General features: G+C 37.0%; 1 protein-coding gene across 1 annotated transcript; it reads left to right on the top strand.

Annotated features, from left to right (window-relative positions):
* Positions 1-431: 431 nt before the first annotated feature.
* Positions 432-27,438, top strand: LOC117011264 (coiled-coil domain-containing protein 171-like). Its single transcript, XM_033086629.1, has 16 exons — positions 432-574; positions 1,812-1,986; positions 4,036-4,217; positions 6,399-6,545; positions 7,691-7,774; positions 9,681-9,805; positions 11,245-11,374; positions 13,884-14,051; positions 15,693-15,869; positions 17,235-17,414; positions 17,869-18,014; positions 19,540-19,594; positions 20,819-20,935; positions 23,940-24,069; positions 25,910-25,972; positions 26,352-27,438. Exons 1-16 carry the CDS (start codon positions 449-451, stop codon positions 26,369-26,371), a joined length of 2,025 nt encoding a protein of 674 aa, XP_032942520.1. The 5' UTR covers positions 432-448; the 3' UTR covers positions 26,372-27,438.
* Positions 27,439-27,603: the final 165 nt, after the last annotated feature.

The following is a 27,603-nucleotide window of genomic DNA, read 5'->3' as shown; positions in this document are numbered from 1 at the left end:
ACTGTGGAGACAAAAAGCTGGCCAGTTATTTTAACTTACATGATTGCAATGATGTTTATAAAACTCCTGAAAGTTTATTAGAGAGGAATCAAAATCAGAATTTAGGAGTTAAAAAAATGATGGAAGTTCATTATGGAAAATAAAGAGACTCAAAATTAATAATGAACACATAATGTTTAAATCGACTTTGTTAATTCAAAGTGCATCTCTCTTTTAAGTTCCTGCTGCCATATCTCTCATGTCTTGCAAAATAAGCAATTCTATATAATCCTTTCTTCAAAGAGCAACAGTGCATGAAAAGTCCACAAAGTAATTTTACTTATGTGAATGTTTAAAACTCTGGGCCCATGCTTGGGTAATTGATGTAAGGAAGCATTGAAACTTTAAATGAATGTTCATGTGTTTTGAAAACACATTTTTCAGCTCAGGCAAGGGCTCAGGCAAGGATATGGAAGGAAAACAGTTACCTCCTGATAGAAATCTATCAGAAATGGCCACCATTAAAGATTTGAGAAAGAAACTCCAGGAGCTTGAGGAAAAAAACTTGGACTTAACCAATCAACACAATCGAGAGGTAAGGAGTTTGTTTGTTTGTTTGTTTGCTTGTTTGCTGTATTTTACCCTTGAAATGAATGTAAGTTTTTTCCTTAAATGCACTTTGTTTCCTTGAAATAATTCTCTCATCGGGTCAATCAAAATCACGGTCACTAGTTGGAAAATAACAAAGCAGCAGCCCTGTACAGACCTCTCATGCCTGCCCATAGGAACTGGTATCACTTTCAGTGTCATTGCTGATAGTTGAAGGTGTGTGTAAGAAACTGGAGCACTACACAACAGCAAAGTCATGTAGAAGAATATTTTGCACCCCCAGCTTTGAAATTCTCCCTGTAAGACATGGTTGCTTTGTTTGAGCGTTTTAATCCTGGTAATTCCAGGGATCCATTTTAGAGAATCACCCCACCATTGATGGAACAATGGGAGCACAACAAGAGCAAATCACTGTGTAAGAAGCAGGAATCTCTTAAAAAATGGTTATGGAACAACAAACTTGGTTTATTGCCTGTATTTAATCTAAAACAGGTGAATGAGCTCTCAGGCCAGCTGCCCCTAACAAACTGCTAAGAGCAGAATTGTTATTTGTAGCAGTAATAGTAATTCAAACTCAAGAAAATTTTAATGAATTATTTTCTCACTACTACTTCATTTAGGTACTAGTTTGCCACAACAGCATCAGGGAAAACCTTTGTCACGGGCTTAAATTATTTCCCATTCATGGAGCTCCTGTTAATAAGGATGCTGCTGCTTTGTAGATGTTCTAAAGAAAGGCATGTTTTACTTTCCACCTTCTTGCATTCAAGTGGCTTGAATGCGGTAACTTCTGGCAGCAGTGACTAGACTATCTTTCTTATAGCAGATAAGAACCGTTTTTGAAGTGTTTTTTTCTGTTTGTTTTTGTGTTGGATAGCATTCTGCTTGACTGCTGAACATGGTTGGACTGAAGTTTGTGTTTACATAACGAGTCACTAGGTGTCTGATAATATAGTATCCCAACATCACTGTTTTTCTAGTTGTTAAATACAATTATCAGAAAATTGCCTGTGAAATATAATTATAAATTTTATTATCTTAAGGCAGAAGTATATTTGGAAAAACAGAGGGGTATGTTTAAGGTACATGAAAATGATATAAGAGCAGAACAGTTTGCATTTTTAAAAAAGTGTCTGATATGTGAGGTTTCAAGATTGTATTTCAAATTGAGACATAATAAGATGGCAGCTGTGAATGCAATTTCTGAAATATTTGTTTTCTAGATGTCTCGCTATAAAGAAGAAATAATGAATTTGAGGTTGGAACTTGAGAGAGGAGAGGCTCTTCGTCAAGCACTGGAGTGTGAATTGTCCTTTGCTAGAAAAGAGGCTCAGGAGCAGATGGATTCTGCAGAGGACAAGCTACAAGATGCCAAAACGAAGTTTTTGGAATTGCAAGGTAAGTTAAAAAAAAAAAAAAGATATTCACCAGAGGATACATCAGTCCCAAGTCACTAAAACAAGCAGAGATTGCATAAAGTTTTACGGCTACTATGATTTTTGGAAGCCTCTTATTTTCCCATGTCTTACTCATCTGCTTTTATAAGCTCGTAAGAGTTTACAAAAGCCTTGCTGTTTCATATGTATGAAATATAACCTGGTAAACCTATCAGTCCCTCTTTTTTGTCTTTTCCTAACCTTCTGTTACTCCTTCCTTCAGTGCGTAAAAAATTGTAAGTAAGGTGTGCCTCTCTCCATCCTGTTTATCACTATGTCCAGCAGTTCTTCCTTTTTCATTTCAGGGGGGAAAACAAATAAAATCTAGTTCTGCTTATTTGTTTACACTCTTTCCAAAACCCATTTTTCCCCCGGGAGTTCTCATCATGCTGATTTCTTCTTTTCATTTTTCACATAGTTCTAGCTTTTCATTGTTCTTATCTGGCCTCTTTGTGTCATCTTTGGTTTTCTTGTTATAGAAATACTGTGTATTATGACAGTACTATGTAGAAAGGAAGGGATTTACCCAGACATTTTTCTCCCAACTAGTTCTGTATTCAGAAACTCAAATTTTCTTAATCCTTCTCAGAGAGAGATTTCTCGCACAGAAAAGCTGGGGACATGCATTTTTTATTATCTATGTAAGTATGACACTCTTTAAAAATGTCGTATAGGAGATGCATTTGTGAACCTTTGGTGTTCACTGAAAAGGCTGGAGCACTCCTGGAGTTTGTAACCTTACAAGGATGGAAGGAGACTATGAAACTTGATAATGAGAATTTTGCACTTACACTTATTTGGAGAACACACAAATTATAAAAATCTTCTGGTTGGTTGAAAATTACCAAACTGTTTTTTGTTTGTTTGGCTTCTTTTATTTTATTTTTGGTTTGGTTTTGGTTTGGTTTTGGTTTTGTTTGTTTTGTTTTTCGTTGGTTTTTTTCCTGTTTGTTTGTTTGTTGGTTTTTGGGGTTTTTTAATTGGTCTCTTGTAGCCTTGCTCACCTCGTGTGGTACTTTTGATATGATCCCAACTTCTTGGACAGAGCACCTCCCTTGTGCCCTGTCTTTAGCGTGTTCTCCAAACTGTTTTTCTGCTGTTCTTCTTGGGGCTTGACTTCTTGACATCTGAGACATCTTCCCCATCATTGTGTCTGCTAATTCTCTGTGTTAGCCCAACATGTCTCTTCTGGTTTTTTAACCCTTCTCCAGCTAGGAAGAAATTTCAGAAGAATGGGATGAATTTGAGGTAAAAATCTATTTGAAAGTGGTGATCACATAAATGCCAACATAGGTAGTTGTACTCAGTAGCATAAAAAGGTAATACAATATATTTTGACCCAAAAGTCAGTTTGTGAAATGAAGCAAAGTTGCAAGTAAAACTGCTTATAGGAGAAGAACTTTTCCTTGACATTTAAGCTTTCACAGAGAGCTATATGCTGTATTTCCCTATCTTAGAGCAGTTGCTGGACTGAAGATTTAAATCTCTTGAGCAGCAGTAAATTTCTCCAGAAAAGCTAAGCCTTTGCTCATTATCCCAATCTGCCTTAGATTTTCCTAGAGTCTTCTTCATGTGGCAGGTGTCTGTCTTTACTTTTACTTAAACTGAGCTTGAAATTAATTGATACAGACTAAAGTATCACATAGGCATTTGGAAATAAGCTAGCCACCTGTTGCCAGAAAAATGCAATTTAAGTTCCCCATGGTATGGAGGCCTCACTTGAAAGAGTTGAATTTTTATTTATTTCCAAAGAGCGAAGAACTTTAATTTGTAAAAATCTCCAAAGCATTTCTATGTCCTTGTGTGAAAGATGCTACAGGAATACAAGATGTGATTGTTTCTCTATAGTGAAACTGGAAGTGTTTATGTTCCAGCATTTCACAAATTATCACAATCCACGAAAGAACTTATGTTCATTATATCTTTTTTTCCTGAACATGCTTATTTGCAGTGCTATTTATAATTTTTTTTTTTCTTTTTTTTTTCTTTTTTTTTCTTTTTGGTACAACAGTATTCAATGACAAATATAGGCAAAAAATATCAGAGATGGAAAAAATGTTTCATAGTGCTCAGCGGCAGAGGGAAGAGGAACAACAAAAATTTGAAATGGAGAGAAATAATATCCACAGAGTACACCTCGCTGAAGTGGAATTCCTTATTGAAGAAAAAACTCGAACAGAAAAGGCTTGTCAGGTATGATGTATTAATAGATGGAAAGTTCCATGAGATGCTGTGAAAGGTCTTTTGGTGCAAAGTGTGCACTCTGTTAGGGCTTTCCTGGTTGAAGGTGAAAAATAGTCCCCCACATAGCTAAATACTGCAGAATAGTTCTGAAGATTACAGTTTTATAAAGTTACACTTAGTGTGTAACGCTGGTTTGGGCTCTGATGGAATGTGTTGTGGCTGTTTGTCATGGTGAACACCTAACCCAAGCTATCAGGACCCAGTGGTAGAGAAAAACAAAGGAGTTTGTGGACAGCACCTTCTCAAAACAAGGAGAAACACAAGTCAGTTTTCATTCAAAACTAATTCTTATAAAAGTAGGGCAGGACTAGGCTACTTCTAGATACAGTTTTCTAAGTTGCCAGGTATACAGCAGGGTAAGCTCTGAGTTCTGGCTAACAGGGTCTGAGTTAGTTTGAGGAGGATCTGGAAGGGTATTTCCTTCTCTTGTGTAGTGTTTTGTAGAAGCTATGTTCAGAGAGTTCAATGCTGCATAAAAGATTTGTGTTGAAAAAATTGCTATGCTCTGTCAAGTGTTTGTCCTCAAAAAAGGACAAAAGGAGCAGTGGATGGCTTGGGACAGTGTGTTCTCTGTCAGTTCCCTGGCAGTGTTCTCTGCCAGTGGTTGCAGAGGAAGTTTGTAAATTATGACTTTGAATGTTGCAGTCGTTTGTGTCATGTATTTACAAGCCCGGTTTAAATCTCCTTTAGTTACTCTGAGTTATAAAATGAAAGCTAGGGAGATTTCATTGTGGTCTTAATATGAGCAGAGAAGTAGGACTCTGAGCACATAGGCAAGTCCTGGTTGGGAAAAAGTGCACTGCATGTACTGTAATTCTGATTTCAATTGGCTGTGAAAATGCTGAGGCAGGCATGGAGGTGAAGTCGTAGAGTTTTGAAATGTGACAGGAAAAGCCACCCTCTCTGCTTTGTGACAGGTTTGTGGTGAGCTCTGGTCCAGGATAGGAGGTGTTGGAGTTCCATAGGAAAGGCAATAGCATCACCTCGTGGTTATGGAAGAGATCATAGCCCTTCACGGTTTTTTGTTTAGAATACCTGTGAGATTATGTTGCTTACACATGGTTAAAAAAAAGAAGAAGAAAAAACATGCAGCCATGTTTTTCATGAGCAAATATTTGCAGGTGGCTAAGGGGATAGTATTATAGAGTCATACCACCTCCAAAGAATTCAAAAATCCTTCAAAATTCTGAAATCCTGCATTTCTTGCTGACTTGTTTAATGAGCTGGATATATTCATGACAATTTTAGTTCACTAATGGTAATTACATTTCCAGTATAAAATGTTTTAAATTTTTTGTACCATTTTACAGCAAACTATCTGTTACTTACTTCACATTTCCCAGTACATTTTTGTTACTATCTGGAAGATAAACATGAAGAAATAAATATTTCTGTATCTTTCTACGTGTATTTTCTGTAGAAATGGTGAATTTTGTTTCATTTATTTATTTATTTATTTATTTTACATTCAGAAGGGAAGAAATCTGTCTTGCTGAACATGCGAAACTACAGGATTAGCTTAAATTTAGTCCTAATTATTATGGACTATGGGGATTTTGTAGCAGGGACTTCACAGAGCTGCAGAATCCAGTAATGACAGTAATTCTCCCAACCTGTTGCTTCAATTTCTGTATGCAGACATTGAAGTCGGGAGCAGCTTATTTTATTCTACTGAGGACTTCATATTTTATAAGTTCTTAAAGTAATTCAGTTTCTAGGTAGAAGAAAATCCTTTTCAGAATAGCAGGAATTAAAACTATTTAGTATGTGGGAGAAACAGTTTCTAAAAACATCTGATTTGAAATTTTAGCATTTAAAATCAGTACAAAAATGAACTTTTGCCCCCATGCATGATTTCACCAAATGCACCTTATTTCTATCACTGCCACTGAGCTAGGAGACAGAACAGATCGGAAGGGCTCTACTCTTTTAGAGAAAGATTTCCTGTGGAGATCTGGCTCTGATTTTAGTGTTACCACAGAATGTGATGTCCACAGAGATTTTTGGGCCAACATAGATTTCTTGGTGATGAATTAAAAGCGTGTCTGTTGTTCCAATACTTGCAATACTTCATCTTAGAAAAAGTACCTCTTGAAGTATTTATTTATTCATTTACCTATTTCTCTTCAGGATATGAATGTTGTCCTGCAAGACACGCTCAGGAAATTGAGGGATATGGAGGTAGAGCTCCATGGCTGCAGCAAGATCCTGAAGCTCCAGGCCAACCATCTGGATTTCAAGATTACACAGCAGCAGAAGCTCGTCAGGGAGCTGGAGGTAAAGGGAGTCTCTGAAAGCACTGACACAGTTGAGCAGTTTCATTTTTTGAGGGGTGGAACCTCTGCGTTAGTCTATGAGTGCCTTGTGTTTGATTAACAAATAGTAGAGTTACTCAAGGAAAGATGGATTCCCAGGTGAATGCTGTGAGCATTCAGAGTGAACAGTAGATGGGAAGAGGTTCATGTCACTGGGAAAATACTCCTAGCAACATGGAGGTATAGGGGCAGTATCTGTGCAGGATTTGTGATTTTTTTTTTTTATTTTTTAATTAACGTGTTAAGCAGATAAATCTTGTGGGAGGAGGCAAAGCTTAAGCCTTTTGGCTGAAGCTATTGTAGAGTAGGTTTGATAAGTTCTGTGCTGTTGCTGACTTTCTCTTTACTAGGTCTTCCACAGATCTGTTTCTCAATGATTTCCTTTAATGAATGTGTGAGATTATGCAGAGTTTAAATTTATTGCCAACAGCTTGTATTTTAAACTTTTATTCATTTATTTATTTTTCTGTTTATGTTTCCCTAATAGAAGTGCTTAGAGAGAGGATTTAATTTCACATGCTTGCTACTTTACCTTTTCAAAATCAATGACTTCACTTGTATCTATGTAACCTTAAGTGTCTGAAATGACTTTAATATTCATGTCTTTTTCTTGATCTTTGTTGCATGACTTGAAGACTTTTGGGGTGTAATGTTCAAATCAGTCATCACTCTAAGTGAAAAGATTTCTTTGATAGAAAATAGTGCAGTTACAATTGCATGTGAATTTCTATTACAGCAGCTCAGTAGTTACTGCTTTTGCTAAAAGCACTTTTTCAATTGAAATTCCATATCTGGGCCTTTACATGGAGGTAAGTATTTGTGATTACAAAAAATGTAGCAAGAACCTAATCCTACATCAATTTCTATAACTAAACAGAAAGTATTGTTTTAATATTCTGGATATGTATTTGTTTTTCTTTTATTTATTTATTGACATGAGTTTTCACAGTTCCAAAGTGCAAGTAGTTCAGATATCACAGATTAGTTTATGGATAATAAACTAAATAAATAAACTAATAAATAAAAAACTAATAAACTGAACAAATAAAGTTGTCTTTGCATGATGTTATCTTTCTGGACTTAAATATTTTCAAAATGTACTTTTAGGCAGCTAAAGTGAAAATAAAGAAACTGGAGGAAAATGTTGAAGCAGCAAGACTAGCACACATGGAATGTAAACACACTATGCAGGTAAACTTTTTATTAAATATTTGGTAGAAATTTACAGCAAAACAGAAGATGAACTTGAAGAGCTACAATCTTCCAAAAATGTTAAGAGTTCCTTGCTCCAGTGAAAACACTGAGTAGATTTTTTACTACGAATATTAAAAGTGTAGAAGGTACAGTAGTTTCACGAATACAAGCCGCATGCAGTATAAGCCGCACTTCCGGTGCGCCGACAACATTGATGTCATTGTCAATAAATAAGCCACACTCCGAATATTAGCCGCACTTTCATTCGTAGCGAGGATCTGTGTGCAACTTTCACAAATTTGCCAATTAGTAACAGGATTGCAGCATAGCGGCGTTTACTGGTGTGGGGCGGGGCCAGACAGGCTCGGCCCGCTCATAGTTGTCGACAAGGCCGGGTGGCCCAGCTCGGCACTACAGCTCGGTGGGACCACTCGGGGCCGGCCGGGCGGTGCTGCCGCTGCTGGGCTTGCTTGCCCCCCACTCCCGTCTGCACCGCCGCTGCCGCGTTTGCTCGCCCTGGCCGGCACTGCAGGCCCCCACACCGCCGGGCTCCCCCACGCTGCTGACCCTGGTTCTGCTGGGCTCCCCCGCCCCACCCTGCTGGCCTGGGCTCTGCCACCCGCCCCCCACACTGCTGGCCCCGCCTCTGCCAGGCTTTCCCACCTCAGCCGGGGCTGGCTGGGCTCCAGCTTGGCTTGGGGCTGCCGCGGGCTCTCACTTCCGTGTTGGCAGCTTTTAGAATATTGTTCTTATATATTAGCCACCCCACGTATTAGCCGCACTTCCGGGTTTCCACCAAAATTTTGGTCAATTGCTGCGGCTTGTATTCGTGAAATTACTGTAATAGAAAAATATCTCCTTTTTTCAGGGAACTATCAAGTTAATGGAATAAATATTAAAATAAAATGTCACGTTTTTATGTTTGAGAATTTAAAGTAGCATTGAAACAGTAAGGGGAAAGGAAATGTTTCACAATAGTTAAACTGTTAAAATATCCCATCCTATATCTTTGGAATGGTCACTTGGGTAATTTTGGAGATACAGTGCATACATCCAACTTCCCTAGGTGTGAGATGTTAACTCATCCTGACACTACAGTTCCTAATGTAATTATTCAGAGTACATTTCAGCTTCAAAGCTATTTTATCTCCAGTTACCAGGGAAGTTTGAATATATGAAAATATGTAATATGTATACTTGAATATTAAATGCTTATATTATTAAACTGCATCACACAGGGTTTGATCTGTTAAAGCAATTCAGGTTTTTTTACAAAAACAATTATGAAAAACCTCTGAGATGCATACTGAGGGATCTTCTACTGACTAACAAAGCCTTCATACTGGATTTTTTACTAAATTGGACTAAATGAGAAAACAAAAAGGAATTAGATCTTTTCTTGTTTTCTGAGGAACACAAATAAGCATTGTCCCTTCTTCAGTCTATTATTTTCTTATGAGCTTCTCTAAGTACAGGCTCCTAGATTTCTGAAGCTATGATTGGATGATTGGTAAGGAAGACCTTGTTATTTATTTACATGAATAAGCTCCACGTTAAGTTTGTTCTGAGTGCAAGTGTATCCTTTACTGTTAATCCCACCCTTTCACAAGCCTATTTAAAATAATAGCATTCCCCTGGAAAACTTCAGTATATAAATAATTGGAAACAGTAAAATCCAAATACCATGAAAGGACAACAAAATGTGCTTTTGATTAGCATATCTCTTTTTGCTCTGAACCCTAAGTATTAATACATTTTTACATGTGTTCAATGCTTTCTAATTCCATATAGAATTAAATAATTCCATACAGAATTGTAAAAAACAGAACACAATGGTGAACAGCATTGAAGACTGTGGTAGTCTTTCCTAACTTCCTTAAACTGCTTTGTTATCACTTGGCAGTTAAGAATTCAAGAACTGGAAGATGCTTTGAATGAAGAGCAGGGCCGCAGGAGAGAAGCAGTTTCAGTGGCAGGAAAGAAAGATTTCGGAGAGTCAGAAAATGCGCATGAGAGAGGCAAAGAAGTGTAAGTTTCCTTCTGCAGCCATTGTAAATTGCAGTAGACAGCTTGTGTGCAGCTCGCAGTTTACATTCCCTGCCATTTTCAGTCAGCAGAAAATCTAGTGCAATGTGCTAAACCAAAGGTTCAGAACCTGACAGCCCATTAATAGCAGACCCCTATCAGTAACCAAAGGTATTGTGAATAGGCACAGATAATAACAGGCCTGTTACAGATTATTTGCCAAAACAAAAAAAACCTTTGAAAATCATAGTTATGGAAAGGTCCAGCCTCCAGTAGAGGTTGGGGTGAGAGTCAGAAAACATATCCAGCAGGTCTAGAAAAGATGGCTTTTCTATATATATTTACATTGCTATGAAAACATCATTATGAAAACATTGTTTTCCACTTCAGTGAGCCAGTTGAATCTCTAAGACCCCTGTAAAGAAGTTGTGTATCATTTATAGTGGGTAATCCTCAATTTCAACTTTTGGATGGCTGTAGAAAGTTTTAATCAGTTAAAAAATATTGAAACGTGTGAGAGCAGAGGAAATAATTTGGGATATGTTTCCCGGCTGGCACAGTCTGCTGTTTCTGTGGTAACAGAACTTGGATGACCTCTCTTTCAGCCTAGAACTATCTGGGTCTCTATACACAGGTGTTTATGTTGACTTACTCACACAAGGAGTAGTGGAGAATGAAAGAAACAGGTTTTCCTACAAGAAAGGAAGTTTGTGGCCTGAGCAATTAATTCAAAACTCATGGTTATGAAGATGTTTTTAGTAAGATACTTAAAACTTGAGCTGTAAAAGCCTTTGTTGTCCTCTGCAAACATCAATTTGAAGCAAGCGTTTGCCTTTCCTGACACCATGCCTAAATACGCAGGCAATCTTTTTAAATTCTTCCTTGGATGCTTGTCTCTGCTTTTGTTCTCCTTTATATTATTGTTTAGCCTTGTAGTTTTCTCATCAGCTGTCTGTTTAGTCATGCCAGGCTGTCAATGTGTTTGTTTTCCTGACTGACAAAGTACAAGAACAAATTAAAATTCTAGGAAGTCTGCTTTAAAAGTCATGCCGGAGTAGAGTCAGGCATGTGGGAACTTTAGGAGCAAGAACTGTACTTGAAATCAGGATTGATGATGCAAGTTGTGACATCGTCTCTCTGAAGAGAGCTGTTGTGTTAATGAAAATATGAAGAATTCTGTTTGTTATATGTAATTTTGAGGCCATATCCAAATAATCAATTGAATTTCATGACATAAGACTTGAAAACTGAAAAAATAACCCCTAGAAAAGTCATTCTTAGAAGGAATATAACCTTCTTAATTCAAGTAAAAAAGGCAAGCAACTTCAGAAGCCATATGATGTTCTAACATGGTATCTGCCGTATTGATTATCCTTTAAAAGAATATTGTGCATTTGACAAAGTAATTTGGGTTGAAGTATCTTATTGTGGAAACCTTTCAGTTTACAAAGACAGTGTGCATCCTCAAATGTGCAATGGAGAGAGGGGGCTGAGGAAAGAAGGGAAACTGAAGAACCCTCTGGGAGATTAGTGAATCCTGCAACCAGCTTCAGCCTGCATGAAGGCCCAGTGGTAAGGAAAAAAAGCCTGTGGCACACATTGTTTAGGTTTTTTTAAACATACTGTCAAAATATTTACGGTACTAAGGATTTGCTGCATTTGCTGTCCTGAGCTGTGGAAGAACTCTGCCATTCTCTTACCCTGTTTGCTGTCTTTTTTAAAATTTATAGCATACATAAATGTAATCAATGCTTTAGAGAAGCTAATTTGAAAATGTTTTTTTAAGTGATACACACCTTTGTAACTGAAGAGTTGCTTTCAGAAAATTATTTCAAAAGTATGGGTAAGATGTACTGGCATTGCTAACTAAGAAGGCATTTTGTAGATATGGAATATGATTTCATGTGAAGAATATTCTTTCTACCCAAACTTTTTTGTCAAGTCTCATCAGTTACCACTGTAAAAAATGTTTATTTCTATTTCTATTTTAGTACAAATGTTTGACTGTAAAAATTGCTTGAAATTGTTTGAAGGTGGCAAAACAGAGGGGATTTTTTTGTTGCTGTTTTGTTTGTTTTCTTGTTTTGCTGTGGATTTGGCACACTGGACATATTTCACTGAATTATTTTCTGTAATCTTTCTACTGTCTTTACCCAACTACATCTTGAATAACAATTTTGCCATTTTTTTCCATAGAAGCAGAGACAAAGGAAAGTTCTTAGCATATCTAGAAAATCTCTCCTTTAATTTAAACTCTTAGGAACATAAACTTATTTTGGTGGTGGCTTCTCTTTCTATCACAGTGCTCTGAGCATGGAATGTAAACATGGTTTGTTCCCTACTGACAGGAGCAGAGAACACATCAGAGAGCCTTCAGATTTGTGGGTACCTTTTGTTCAGTTGATGGAATTATTCCACACCTTGTCTTAGTGTTATTCACTGCCCAGGCAGATCTGTAATTTAAACTGAAGAAAAATAAAATCAGAATCAGAAAAACAGCTTCTTGCATTCCAGCATTAATGCATTAAAAGACATTTGCTGGCCTAGTAAGCCTGAAAAGTAATTTCATCAGGCACAAAAGGAATACATAGAGAGAAAAGCAACTGTCTGCCCTGACTGCAGACATTAATGATTGGTATTTATAACTACAAAAGAAAATTACAAGCTAAAAACATTCTACTAGAAACCTGAAGTGCTCTCTAGCTGTTGCTGAAGGAAGAGTTTTCTTTTTTATTTGTCTTCCTGAGTAAAATATATGTTATACATGACAAGAATCCAGGACAAGATGCCATTCATGATCAAGATTTCTGGTAATGGAAACAGTGTTTAATGGTGTACTCAAAATTAATGTTATGTTACTGAAAGGTTAAAAAAAAAAAAAAAGAATTGTCTCACTGTCATTCATAGAGCTGGTTGTTTAAACTGCTTTACTCAAAGGATTTCAAAACACAGGACTGTCATGAACAGGTAATAAAAATATTCATTTTTGGAAGAGTTGTATTAATGGCTCCCTTATGAGATTAGATCTTTATTGCCTTGGATGGCTTTGTGTTTTTCCCAAAGCTTTTTGTATGTGATCCTGTTTACTTCATTGAGGCAGCTTTGAGTTTGCTTCCCAAAATGAAAAAGTAGAAGACTGTAGCAGAAACTAAGTATAGATAACATTTAATATATGGCTGTTGATCTTTGCTATGCCCTTGCTAATACTGAGTGAAAATGTTACTGTGTTCTCTTCCCTTCATTTTCCCTTCCTGCTTTCCTGACCTATACATTATTTTTTCATATGTTACACCACTTTTATGCTCCCTGAATATCTTCTTTCCATTCTAGTCTGATAATCTTACATTGATTTCTGACTGTACTGATACAGTGGTTGACATATTTTGCGTTCATAGCATTTGAGATACAGCGTTGTATTATCTTAATCAAAGTTTCTAAGTTGCTTGTATGTACCTAAAGAATGAAGAATTGAATTTCTACTGCATGCTTTTGTTGTTGGAATTAATTTACATGTTGAATCAATTTAGTATAGCACTGATTTAAATCACTGTAAATAAATGAGGCATGGCCTGTGGAGTTTGACTGATGGAGTTGTAGACCTATTTTGGCCAGTTATTTAATCATATATAATACATGCAAAACAATTGTTTAAAAGAATTTAGAGTGTGCTGTGCTACCAAGCCAACTGGACAATTTTGGTGCGCTGTGCAGATGTTGGGGCACAGTTTGAATGCACCTGAAAGTTTTAACCTGGGTGAATGAATTGCTTCTACCAAGAGCATGGAAATTTTTATCTGTGCCAGGTGATGGTTTGGTCCCCACAGCACTGGGATTTATTCAAGTACTTTATTTACATACTGTGTCTAATTAGATACATTTTGTGAAATCTATTTTCTTATGGTGCTGTAATATCATGCAACATTATATTATTATTAGAAATTAACTGAGGAATTTTGTAAAGCTGTGACAGTAAACTCTGAGGCCTTGTCTTCAGCTGCATGCAGCACTGCTACTACACATATGATGCATCTCTCTTGAGTTTAACATTGCCCAGATACAGCAATTAATTTCTGTGTTCCAGATGGAGCTGTCCATCCTCCTGAACATATTCCAGAGCATGGAAGACGGCCATGTGATTGCCAGGCACCCAGACATTCCCCTGGAAGCGTTACCCTGGAGAGAGTTTTGTGAACTCTTACGTGAGAATGTTGAAGCCCTGATCTTGAACCTCCGTGAGGCTAACAAGAGGGTGAGTGTCCCCCAGCACCAGCTGCTCTGCTGAGCTCAGTGACATTTGTTCACACTGCAGTCTCCTTGAAAAGGACTGATATTCATCCCCCCAAAAGGATTTGGACGTTAACAAATGAATGCCATTAATTATGGCTCGTCCACTGCTCAGTTTGATGCCGTTGCTGTGGGCATTTGGATCCGACTGGAGTGTGCATCAAGTCTCTCAGCTCCACTTTCTGTGCAGGACATGCTGAAAGGATTATCTGATACTAGCCACAGGGACCTGATTAAAAAAGAATAATTTCATCTTACTGATGAAGAAAATCACAGAATGTAGTCATTCACAGTCATAAAGCAAGTCTTTATTTTACCATAATCCAGAGGCAAAATATACTTTGTCCATGAATACCATGTTTAAATTATGTGTTTATGATTCAGATGTACTATTTGAAAGAATGCCAGTGCGGGCTTTTTTTGTTTGATTGTAACTTTTGGATAATGACATTTTTAATCAGAAACACAATAGAAATAACTATTATAAAACATGTCAGTATTTGTGTGAAGGAGGAGATGGACTTTTTGAGTGATTCTGGTGCAAGTGAGCTTACATGGCCTTTCTCCTCAGAAATCCTTGTTTTTATAAAGGAAAAAGCCGCTTTTTAAGTAAGTCAGCTGGCTCTAGAGACTAAGCTATGCCACTCTTTAGAATTTTCACTTTTTGTTCTGGTTTATCTCTCTTTTGAAGTAGAGGAGGAAAGGGAAGGAAAGGGAAGGGGAGAATATTGTTGGCAGTGTTTGTGGGGCTTGTGTCTTATTGTTGCTTGCTTTTTAATTAAGTATTGTTGTTGAGAGTAATTGTGAGGTCTATAGGGCTCTTCTCATGTGCTTAGCAGCTTTTCTGAGATTTTAGACTGTGTTGTACAAAACTTTTTTTCCTATAGTTCTGTGCGCTTTGCCTGGAAGTATCTTGCTGGTATTTCTGGTGACAAGGTGCAGGTGTGTCCATCTGGAGATCATTGTTGGCTTGGTTCATTCCTCCATTTGGTTTGCATGGGAGGTGCAGTGTTAAACCACAAGAGTGAATCTGTTCATGCTTGTTGAAAACACATCATAAACTTATGAGCTACTTGTAAGGAAAACATTCTCTTGCTAGAATTCCCTGAGATTGTTTTAAAACTTTAGAAAAATCTGGAACATCTTGGCTTTTAAACAAAACAACAACAAAAATTTTTAAAAAAGCACAAACAAAAAAAATCAAAGCTTTTTTAAATTATTGTTTGCAACTATCACAATTCTAAAGGATATCTATCTATATTCTAAAGGATATACTTGGATTACTAATTTACTAATTTACTAAAATTTAGTATAATTTTTTTTAAAAAAGTATGATGTATCTGGATCAGGTTTCCTACAAAGAAGGTGACAAACATCTGCAAGGTGGTTTAAGGATGGCCAAACTGAAACCAAATACAATATTTTATTTCAAAATATATTTCAGTTGTTTTGAGAACCAAGTAATTACTCTGCCATGAAAGGGTTTCACTTAGTTTTAAAAAAAATACAGAAAAAAATTAAATTAAGATGTTATGCTGGACTAGTCTGTGTTTAACTTAAAGTGAAAATGTACATAATAATCTCTTCTTAAATACTTGTCTCATAGGTATGTCATTGCAAGCACAAGACTGACACTATGAACAATGCTCAGCAGAACCAGGAGGATGCTTCTGTGAAAATGTCTGAACAGTTAAAAGCACAGGAAGATTGCAGAGAGAAAGAAAATCAGTATCATGAACACCAGTACTCAAATCTCCTTGCAGAATTTCATGCAAGAACACAGGTATAGTGCTGTGTACTGTTAGTTTTTTTCTTTAAACATTTGATAGAATATTTCTGTAGTTTAAGTCTCTTAGCAGTTTAAGGTCAATTGGGAATTTTAGTACATTTTTAAAGTTTAAAAAAAAATAAAAGCTAACAACAAACCAACTCATCACTGTGCTAATATTAACATCCCCTAAAATAAGAAAGAAAATACTTTGTTGAAGCATTCTGAAGAGCCCCAACTCAGAAGCCTGATTTGGTCTACAGTTGGTAGTATGTTTTTTTTTTTTTTCTGAGAATGTTAAAGCTGTAAGATTGAATTTGCTAATTTTAAGAATTACAGAGGACAGCAGCTACTTTTTCAGCATTATCATTGTATAGAATAACAATAATATGGTGTCACCTGGGGATAAATTTATTTACATATGTATTGACCCTAAGAATAATGGCAGATTTCAACAGTGTAAAGTGACTCTGTTTTACTGATACTACAGTGAGAAGTGGTTTAAAAGTGGAAAACTCTCACTGCTTGTTAGATGAGTTATTTGAAATCCAAAATGTTCCCTGTTTTTCCACAATGACCATTTACTGTCTTTACCATCACTTCAAACCTCTTTCAATTGAAAGTGTTGTGAATAAAGGAAATAGATGTCCCTTGTTGTTTGTGAGTTACTGCAACTTACTTCATCAGAATAATGCTGTATTTGATGCAGATTTCAGGACTGGAAATCTTTGCATGCTGAAAAATTTAATCTGTCTAGGTTCATTTTCCAGCCTTCCTTACTTATTTCCTCTCACTTTCTGATTGGTAGAGCAATGTTCTTTCTGAAATTGGAGGATGTTATTACTGTTGTTAAGTCAGCTCAGAAAACTATGCTGTGGGCAGACAGGTGGTGTTGGACCTTCTGTGAGCTGTCACAGTATTGGTGGATTGTTGTCAGAAATCAGGAGTCCATTTGCAGTTGATGAATGAATTTCCCTCATACCTCATAATTTTATTTCAATTAATTTAATTAACAGAACTGTATTAGCTTATAAGAACAAATTTGCTTTTAGCTTGATGCAAATATTAAGGTTGCTTTTTATTACTATTTTCTATTTTCTCATGTTGACCATCCTTTCTTTCAGTAAAGATAACCTTCCCTCTAACCAAAATGAAAGGATAGACTCTTTCTGTCATAATCTTTTATAGATTACCTTTCATACGTTTATTTGCAGTAACCCATGGTAGATGGCAGGTTCAAACTTTTGCCCTTCTTCATTTATTTTAGAGATGGAGGAAAAGATAAAAGTGTTGTCCTTATTTTCTTGGGTCTTAGATATTATTTATTTTATTGCTAAAAATAGCAGATTTTATAGCCCATCAATTTCTGTTTGCTGACAGAGAAACATAGCAATCTTGCAGCAAGAAATATCTGAAATTTCACAAAGGCTTCATACAGCAGAGGTAGAGTCCCGCTCACTGCACTTGCAGCTTGAAGAATTCAAGTGGACATTCAGTCAGATGCAAAAAGATGCTGAAAAAGCCCACAGATTGCAAGAACAATTAAATGAACTTCAGCATGTAAGTAGATGTGATTTGGAAACTCTCTTGCTTGAAATAGATTCTTCTTTCTACACACTTTTTGGTTTGTATTCAACAAGCATAATATTGTTTAACTTTTAACAGAATTTTTCAGGCAACTTGCCTTGTAAATGTCACTAAACTAGAAGTCAGATGTATATTTAGGAATATCCCTTTTCCATGGGAGTTTCCTTTTGATTTGTAGAATGAGATATCCTGTATAAATTACAGTTTGGTCTTCAGCAATCCAGGCTCTCTCATTGTTGGAAATGTTGTGATTTATGTATCCTAAAAGAAGATTTCATTGCAGCAGAGTAAAGTCAGCTGGAATGAGGGTATTCATAAAGAATATTCGTGAGAAGTTCTTGCAATCAATTTGTCATCCACTTTGGCAGTGGCATGAAGTGAAGTTTGTTTGGGCTGACGAGTGACTCTGCTCTCTGTCTGCTGGCAGAACCTCTCTGATGCAAGGGTGGAGCTGAGGAGAAGAGACCAAGTTCTAAATCAGCAGAAGAAACTCCTGAAGGACATGGAGCAGGACCGGCAGTGGCTGCGGGAGGCTCTCCAGGAGGCAGAAGATGCCCTCCAACAGGCAGCAAAGTGAGCCCTGGGGGATGTCCCTCAAAACGAACAAAAAGTTCAATTCCTACTTCCATGGGCAGGGTTTTAGACCTGGCCAGTGTTAGGCTAAAGGAGAAAACTACATCTGTCTCTTCTTTTTGAAATTCAGGGATAGTCGACTGAAAACAAAAGTATTAATTCAAAACACTGGGTCATACATTTTATGCAGTTATAGTAATAGTGCTCCAAATTCTGGGTTCTGAAATAACTGGCAAACAAAATATCTGTGCTATGTTACTGATCTGACAACATCTCTTTGACAGGTCCTGAAAGTTCTGTTTAAGAAATGATGGTTCCCTGACATCATTCCATGCCTTTTTACAGACAGATACAATTTATTTATAGTAAATACAGAAACATCAGCTAGGGGACAGGTCTTAACTGCCAAAGAGACCGAAACCCATTTTGGACCTAGCCTTTCCTGTGGGACAAGCTAGATCTTCCAGCTGATTTCAGGGGGTTTTGTACCATTTACACAGTAACCTCAGTGGAAGGAAAAGCTCAAGCACTGCTCTTGAAAAGACTGGTAGTCAAAAGGAGCCCCCTTGACTTACTACTGACCTCTTCTTACAGTTGTATGGTCAGATAAAAACACACATCTTAGCAGATTTTGTTGTCTAATACTCATCATAGTAGGAAGTATGTATTATGAATATTGTTGTTCGATGGCTAGGATCTAAAAAATTTTAGTTAATTAAAATTTCTCATCATGCCTGGGGTTATTTGACCTCTGAAGAACAACATCTGAGAAGCTTTAAGGGTTTTATGCCCCAGAGAAATATTGCAATTGACATAGTCCTCAATGAAATGTTTAATGAGCTAATTAAAATGACAAATGTTATTTGGTATGGTTTGATCAAAGCAGGTGTCACCTGCAGAAGGATATGTTCTAGAAAGCTTGCCCTTTTCATCCTCCCCCAATCTATTTTGAACATTTAGTAAAGATCATTCCTTGTGGCCATACATACATCCAGAAAAGTTATTTCTATGTGAAGTGGCTTTAAAACTGGCATTTTTTTCCTGTATGTAGCAGCTGAAAATCAGCAAAGAAAATGACCCTTCCCTTCATTGTTCTAGCAAGTCTTCAAAATAAATAGGGGTTTTTTTCTCCCTTTGGAACACACAAGCAAAGCAGATTAAACAAACAGAATCTGCCAGTGTTTTCCAATACAAGAATGTAATACCATCCTGCTAGAGACTTTTTATGACCTCTATATCCAAGCCACGATGGTTGTTCATTGACAGGTCAATAATTACAGTAATTTCAATTGCTTATCTTTGACAGAAGCATCCTTCATATGGAAATGTACCAAATAGCGGTACATGAGCTTTTTTTAGGGTTTGCATTGGAGATATGAAAAAGAGAGAAAATCCTAACAGTTTGAGTTATCAACAATTACTTTACAAGACATGACAGCCATAAAGTAGCATTGGTAGAGCTTCAGTTCTATAAAGTTACTCCATTGTTCTTGTTTTATTTTTGGTTTTTATTTTTTTATTATAGAGACAATGAGTTGATCATTAATCGTATGAAAGCTGCGGATGCCACCCTGAATGAGGTAAGAATTTGAAGTGTTCCCTCTGATTTGTGTTTCCAAACATGCCAAAGCCTTAGAACTGCTTATTCTCAGGGGAGGAGAGAAATTTCTGCAAAGCAACTTCCTTTCCTTAGAGTAGAAGTTCCCCCCTCAACTTCTATCTTAAAAAAACACAGTGACATAAAATGCAAGTGTGTAGTGCACAAACAAGTTGTTCTAAATGTAGAAGTTATGACAAAATTCTCTTTCCTTCCATCACTGAGCACTATTTCTGGTTGCCAAGTGAAGACTAGTGGAACACACAAAAAATTGGCAATTGTTGTGGACTTAGCCCTCTACTGAGTAATGAGAGGTCACACACTTGGTGGCCATGAAACATTTGGCTTTGTGTTTGCTATTTTAGCCTCAGAAATATCATAAATAGGAAAAGAAAAGGCAGGAAGTCATAATCTGTGGTCAGAAATTTCCATGGTATTTTTAAAACATATTTTAAATTTAATAATAATCTCAAGTTTTCTCTCTGACTTGTACAACTGTGCCCTGGTATAGGACTATGGGAAGGTCCAACAAAGCTGTATATACTAATTCTTTTGGAGAAAGGACTATTTTTAACTATAGCTCTAGTAGCTGATAGTTTTATAACTGTTGTTAATCTAGAGCAGCATAGAGCTAAAGAAGTGTTTTCATACCTTGGAGTATCAATTTCCCGTATTACATCTTTAATTCCTAGCAACATGGGAAACTCTATTCCAGTTTCTGCATCCACCAAAACTGTTGTTAATTGAATTTTCAGATATCTTTTTCAAATCTCCTTCCTTTAATGTTCACAGAAAGTGACAGAACCCAAACTGTGGGTTTCTCCTGCAGCAAACTGCTGATAGAAAATACCCTTTTTACCCTGTTCATACTGGCTTCTTTCAAACTTTGGAATTGGATGCCATGCAGAAAGTGCTGTGTTTTTACAGTAATACATACATGCCACATCCTTGGCCTTTCTCTTTTCAGACCAGAACAAGGTGTTTGGGAATTTTTTTTGTTTTTGTTTTTGTTGGGTTTTTTTTGTTGTTTTCTGGTAGCATTCTCTCCCTGCACTGTGCATTAGAGATTTTATTTGCAGCGGAAATTCAGTCATACTTTATTCATGGATATTAGGTCCAGCGATCAATGCAAGTCCACTCCATGGGCTCATGGTGGTGTGCCTGAAGGAGAATTACTATTAATGCTGGGTTTATTTTCTCCCTTTAGGTCAAAAACCAGGCCATGGCACCAGGTGCTGCAGCAGCCACGCTGCTCCCCAGCCTGCAGCTGCAGATCCTTCCAGAGGAAGCAATGAGGGGCAGGCCAGAGGCTGCAGCATTCCAGGTCAGAGTCTAAAACAACCCTGGGTTTTTTTTTTTAATTTCATATTTGCATCTGAGATACAACAGGCAGATAGACCGCTCTGAGCATGTAGAGAGCAAAAAAGCTTCAAAATATTGTAGTTTAGAGTTGAAAGACAATTTCCGTATATATTCTTGCACATGGCATTTCAGAGATGAAGGCAACTTTCAATTTAGCATTTACAGTGTTCCATAACAGATGGGAATACAAACATGGACAAAACTATATATACCTGAAAATTAATACCCCTCTATCCCCCTCCTTTTTTTCCATTAATATACACAAGACTAATTAAAAAAAAAATAAAAAAAAACAAAGCCAAAACCAAGTCAGATCTCCACAAATAAACAAAACCAACCAAACAAAAAAGACAAGATTTTCATGCTCCTTCTCAGCCAGTATCAGATTTTTTTCAACCCACAGTTCTAGAATTAACTATGGGTTTTTGAGCATTCCTCATTTAAAAGAAACTGCTATTTGGAATGTTCAAATACAGAAGCTATTTTGCTCATGTAGGTTTAAAGACTTGCACATTTCAAAACACCAATTTTGTTAGGACAAAACAATGAATGGAAAAAAAGAGAAATTTACTGAAAATGTGCCATATTTTCAGCTCTGAACATAGATCAATGCAGCATCTCCTTATTGTTAAGCTTGATGTTTTCTACAGAAACTATCCCTTAGTTGTTATAGTTGTGCAGAATACATTAGTGCTAAGGCAGAATTTTTTTCCCAATGAGAGACCAAGAACAAAAGGCAAAGTGAGTACATATTTGTTTCATTGTGCTTCTCTGGCTGAATAAGAGAGAGAGCAGGTAATCAAGTAAAGTGCAAGGAACTTAGACAAGGTAAGTATTGCATACAGTGTGAACGTTTTCTGCAGTAATTCCTTCCAATTTATTGCAGATTTTCTGTTTTAACACAGTGTATAATTGCAGGATCAGGGTCACAAAATCAAACATTCAAGAAAGGCAGATTGTAAACTGGAGATTCCTCACAGTAGCCCTCTTGCATGCATACATGCATTTAAACATGACAAAGATATAAATTATGTGCATTGTTGTGTTGCCACACTAAAATACAGAAATATGTAATGCCTTGAGATTCCCGTGAAACTTAATTAGCACAGATGAACTTTTATGTCATGGGGTAGAATTACAAATGCTTCCCCCTCAGTGATGATCCATTTTAGAGCTGCAAAAAGGTCCCATGGGTGGCATCTTTTCACAAGAGGCATTGTGGCAATCACCAGCTTTTAAATATGCTTTTCTAATTTGGTAGTGGATGCTGCTTCTTTTATTTTTTTTTCTCTTCTGTCCCATCCCAACTCCCATTCTGTTTTGACCTCACAGTGATTGCAAAAGCACCTGCAGCCTGTTCCCTCTTTCTTTCTGGAAGAGACCCAGAAAGACAAAATTTTGCATTTCGTTTTGCACCAAGTGCTTGTGGTATAACTAACATAGTACAGTATGTGCTGGGGAGATCCCTGGTGGGGAAGAATTGCAAAGTTCTTGTTCACCTGGGAGCTTCAGGTACACTTGGTAACTCAGGACATACACAAACAGCACCAATGGCTCGGTCTGTGGCACGGTGAACTTCCTTTTCTCCTTCCCTTTTCCTCTTTCTCCCTCTCCCCATCTCTCCTCCTCCCTTTTCCTTCTCTCTCTCCCCTGCCTCATCTCTAGTTCCTGTCTGATTACTCTCCAAGCACATTATTGAGGTTTTACTATAAAATTCACCTTTTATAGCCAGAGATCACCTAATGGATTTTAATTTTACTCTATGCCAAACTGCGTTAAGGTCAATCCTGCGATCTTGAGTGAGGTAAGCAGTTGGGAATCACTTTAGGGACACTTGTCATTTGAAGCAATGGAGCTGTTTGCAGGCACATCCTCTAGAGCTGCCTTAGTGTGTGATGAGCACATTTCAATTAAAGGCCTTAAAATCTGCAAGAATCCTCTTTTAGGACTGGAACCTCAGCACCAAGAGATTTTGGAGATTCTTTCTGATGAGAAAAGATGTGGTTCAGGTTGATTTGCTGTTTCCCAGACACCATAATGAAATAACCTGATTGATTTTATCTGGGTTAACATCTATCCTGAAAAGCAGGAATGTGAAACCAAGGAAAGGAAAAGTGCAAAAAACCTTGTAAATCTCTGTTTGTGGTAATAAGCTGGTTTTTGTCTATACCAAAGATTTACATTCAAAAGACCAATTTCATACTATCTGAAGGGGAAAATTACAAATAAAATAACAAATAAAATAACAAATAAAATGGGATTAACCACTGTAAAAAAGACCAATAATTTCAATAGTTAGTTGAGACTACTTGGGGTAGATATAGTTACCAGTACTGCCAAGTCATTTGTGCTCTCTTATCTTGCTGACTTTATCATCAGTCTTACTTTATCATCAGTCTAATCATTATAACAAACTGGGGACATTCTTCCACTACATACATGGAAAGGTTTACTGCAATCAGATTATTTGTTTTCAGAAGCTTGTAGGTTTACAATGTTTCTTTTGTTACTGCCAAGTGATATTTTTTATGTGGGTGGAAGGATTAGTAAATTGACTCATTTTGGAAGTGTGAACATTATCCTGAAACTGTGCGCTAATTTTTTGTGAACAGAAATTGAGCCTGCACTTAGTCTTGTATTGAAATAAAATGAAAAAATCGCATCAAGAGCTCAATGCTGTGTTGCACTGAAAAGATCTCATCAAACCATCTTCTAACTAGGGTGTGGAGTCATTCTCTTTTCCTAATGATATTAAGAAAATTAATGATTTTAGAAGGAATACAAAATCCAGTGTTAGACTTTTTTGATGTTTAAGTCCTGGCACTGAAATTCTGCCTGGTTTACAAACTGTGCTTGATTTCTCTGCAAAAAAAAATGTGTCTTTTGTAACAAATTTGGATGGGTGCTATTTGGCATTTAATTGTAACTTGCCTGGCACTAATGATTCCTTTTACTTTTATTTAAAGGATGTTCTTATAAGTTTTATGGATTTATACTCACTGGCAGCTGCCAGAGAAGAAGCATTAACCACAGGAAGAGAATCCTTGCAGGTTCACTTTGAACCTGAAGCACCTGATACACCTCCTACTCCTGCTAGTAAGTCTGCTTTTCAAGCAATTATTGCCACTTGGATGTGGGTTCCTAGCCAGCACCTCCCTTCATGCTGCACAGCTTCTATAGGAAAATGTAAATACAGTTAAGTGTAAAGAAAATGAAGCAATGAAATTAGTGCCAACAGAAATGTTCTGAGACATTTTTCAGAAGAGAAGGGGGATGGTGAAGTCTAACACAGGGATTAAAATTTTTGTCAGAGAGATTGTAGAATAAGTTTGTTTACTTGATTAAAAAAACACACCCTAGGAATTATAATGATGAATTGTAATGATGATGGGTGTCCTGGTTTAGGGAAAATTCTGGGAGAAAACCACCAAAGGGGTCTCGTCTAGACAGCAGGTTCCAGCAGCCCCTACCCCAACCAGTTCAGGAGAAAAATCTCCTTGGATTAAAGTGGAAAAACCTTTATTTAACAAACAAAGTACTCACAAACATGAAAAAAGGAATAATTTCAAACCATAAAACCGCTCATTGCTATGCAGAGATGGCAAATTCAGGAATTCTGTGAGAGTTCTTTTTGTGGGTGTGTCTTATCTTGGTTCGGCTCTCTCAGTCCCTCTGGAGCTCAGGTCTCTCTCCAGGGCCAGGTCTGAGCAGCTGGGAGGGACCCCAGGCAGCAGTCCTGGTGCTCCCAGACTGAGAGGAATGAGGGATTTGTCTTTACAAACAAGCTGTGGGTCTGCTGGTTTTAAGACTAGCACTGAGAGATAAAAGAAACAATGGGATGGATTCCACTGATTGATGAATGGAAAAAGATAATTGCCTTTACAAACAAACTTTACATTTGCTGATAGACAAAACTGGATATGGAAAGATGAAAGAAGCAAAGGGGAAAAGCCATGAATTCTAAAGGAAATAAAAATTAAAAGGGAGGGTTGTACATTAGAGGGGAATCTTAGGTATCAGGTGTTCTGGGAAGTCTGTGCCTCTCAAGTACCTCAGCCAATGGGGAAAGAGAGAGGGAAATGCAGCCGGGAAATTAGGATAAAAAGGTCCCCAAAAAGCCGGGAGCCCACAAGGGAATGTCACATGGCCTCTCCTCTTATTCGAATAAAGTAAAAAGAAAACAACAACAACAACAACAAACCACAAAAACAAACAAACAACAAAAAAAAGAAAAAAAACTAAACAAAAAAAACCCCAAAAAACCCCAAACAAAACAAACAAACAAACAAAAAAAATCCCACACATCTTCTGGCCTCAGCTAAATAGAAAAAACTAACTAAAAGCAAAGGAGAACTGTCTCCTGCTGTCCATGTTGCAGACAGCACAGTCAGTAAGAAATGAATTCCAGGAGGGTAAAATGAAGCTTCTGCACACAAAGTGTTTCTTCTGTCCACTCTTTGCTCTCAGAACCAGTCTGAAAGGCACAGAACTCAATATCCAGCATAAGCAAATGGAGGGGATATAACAGAGCATCATAAAGTCACCTTGGGAGAGGGGTAAAAGATATCTCTGAGTATTTGTAGCAGTTCAAATAAAGTGCTATTATTTCTCAACACCTTCTAGGGCTGGATATTTGTGCTAATGTCCTTTGTCTGTTAAAAATTAATATCTGTAATCAGTTGCAGTGTGTTTCAAATCAGCACTTAAGAAGCAAACAGTTGTAGGTACTTCACAATGCCTTTGTGAGAGGTACTTAACAGCAAATGTCGATTCTCTCTAAATTTGTTTTTTGTTCTTTATCTTATTCCAGCACATAGGAGAGAGCCTAGGCACAGAGTCTATACTGTGTCTGAAACAAGCATAGCCTTTCCATGAAACCATAAACATTTCAGTTCTGTGCATTTCCTTGGTTTTAAATTTTTTTTTCTCTGAACAGAATCTTTAGGCTTTCGCTTTGTACCCCGAGGAGACAGTACACGTCATGGTCCTGCTCCTGATGGTAAGTCTGCTTTTCAAGCACATACAGTCACTTGGATGTGGGTTCCTAGCCAGCATCTCTCCTCATGATGCACAGCTTCTGTAGGTAAATACAATACTTAATTGTAAAGATAATAGACCAGAAAAACTACTCCTAGCAGAAAGATTATGAAACTTTTATTAGAAGAGAAAGGGGATGGTGAAAGCTAACACAGGGATTAAAATTACTACTGATTTTTTTTTCTGTTGGTCCCTATTTGGTCTGGGTTTGGATTTGATGGTTGGTTGGTTGGATGTTTTGGGGAGTGGTGGTGGTAGGATTTGGTGGGTTTTTTTGTTTGTTTGTTTGTTTGCTTGTTAAGTGTTTTATTACTTCTTTTATTTTCTCTTTCTCTTTTCAGGTTTGAAGAAGTTTTCCTAAGTAGATAAAGTTATACCTCTTTTAGTGTTGCTTACTGCCCAGGCAGATTTGTAATAAACAAACTGAAGAAAAATAAAACCAGAATCTTCTTTCATCTTTCCGGGATAATAACAGCTTCTCTCATGCCAGCATTAATGTATTAAAAGACATTTTCTGGCCTAGTTAGCCTGAAAAATTAATTTCATCAGGCACAAAAGGAATACAAAGATAGAAAAGCAACTGTCTGCCCTGACTAAAGACACAAACAATTGCTATTTTTAAGTACAAAACCAAATTACAAGCTAAAAACATTCTACTAGAAACCTGAAGTGCTTGCTAGCTGTTGCTGCAGGAACAGTTTTCCTTTTTATTTGTCTTCCTGAGTAAAATACATGTTATACATGACAAGAATCCAGGACAAGATTCCATCCATGATCAAGATTTCTGGTAATGGAAACAGTGTTTAATGGTGTGCTCAAAATTAATGTTATGTTACTGAAAGGTTAAAAAAAAAATTGTCTCACTGTCATTCATAGAGCTGGTTGTTTAAATTGCTTTACTCAAAGGATTTCAAAACACAGGACTGTCATGAGCAGGTAATAAAAATATTCATTTTTGGAAGAGTTGTATTAATGGCTCCCTTATGAAATTAGATCTTTATTGCCTTGGATGGCTTTGTGTTTTTCCCAAAGCTTTTTGTATGTGATCCTGTTTACTTCATTGAGGCAGCTTTGAGTTTGCTTCCCAAAATGAAAAAGCAGAAGACTGTAGCAGAAACTAAGTATAGAAAACATTTAATATATGGCTGTTGATCCTTGCTATGCCCTTGCTAATACTGAGTGAAAATGTCAGTGTGTTCTCTTCCCTTCATTTTCCCTTCCTGCTTTCCTGACCTATACATTATTTTTTCATATGTTACACCACTTTTATGCTCCCTGAATATCTTCTTTCCATTCTAGTCTGATAATCTTACATTGATTTCTGACTGTACTGATACAGTGGTTGACATATTTTGCGTTCATAGCATTTGAGATACAGCGTTGTATTATCTTAATCAAAGGTTCTAAGTTGCTGGTATGTACTTAAAGTATGAAGAATTTAATTTCTACTGCATGCTTTTGTTGTTAGAATTAATTTACAAGTTGAATCAATTTAGTATAGCACTGATTAAAATCACTGTAAATAAATGAGGCATGGCTTGTAGAGTTTGTCTGATAGAGCTGTAGGCTCCTTTTGGCCAGCTCTTTAATCCT

The sequence above is a fragment of the Catharus ustulatus genome, assembly GCF_009819885.2.
Source record: "Catharus ustulatus isolate bCatUst1 chromosome Z unlocalized genomic scaffold, bCatUst1.pri.v2 scaffold_29_arrow_ctg1, whole genome shotgun sequence".
NCBI lineage: Eukaryota > Metazoa > Chordata > Aves > Passeriformes > Turdidae > Catharus > Catharus ustulatus.
Note: the sequence above shows the minus strand (reverse complement) of the source record. Positions and strands in the feature narration are given on the sequence as shown.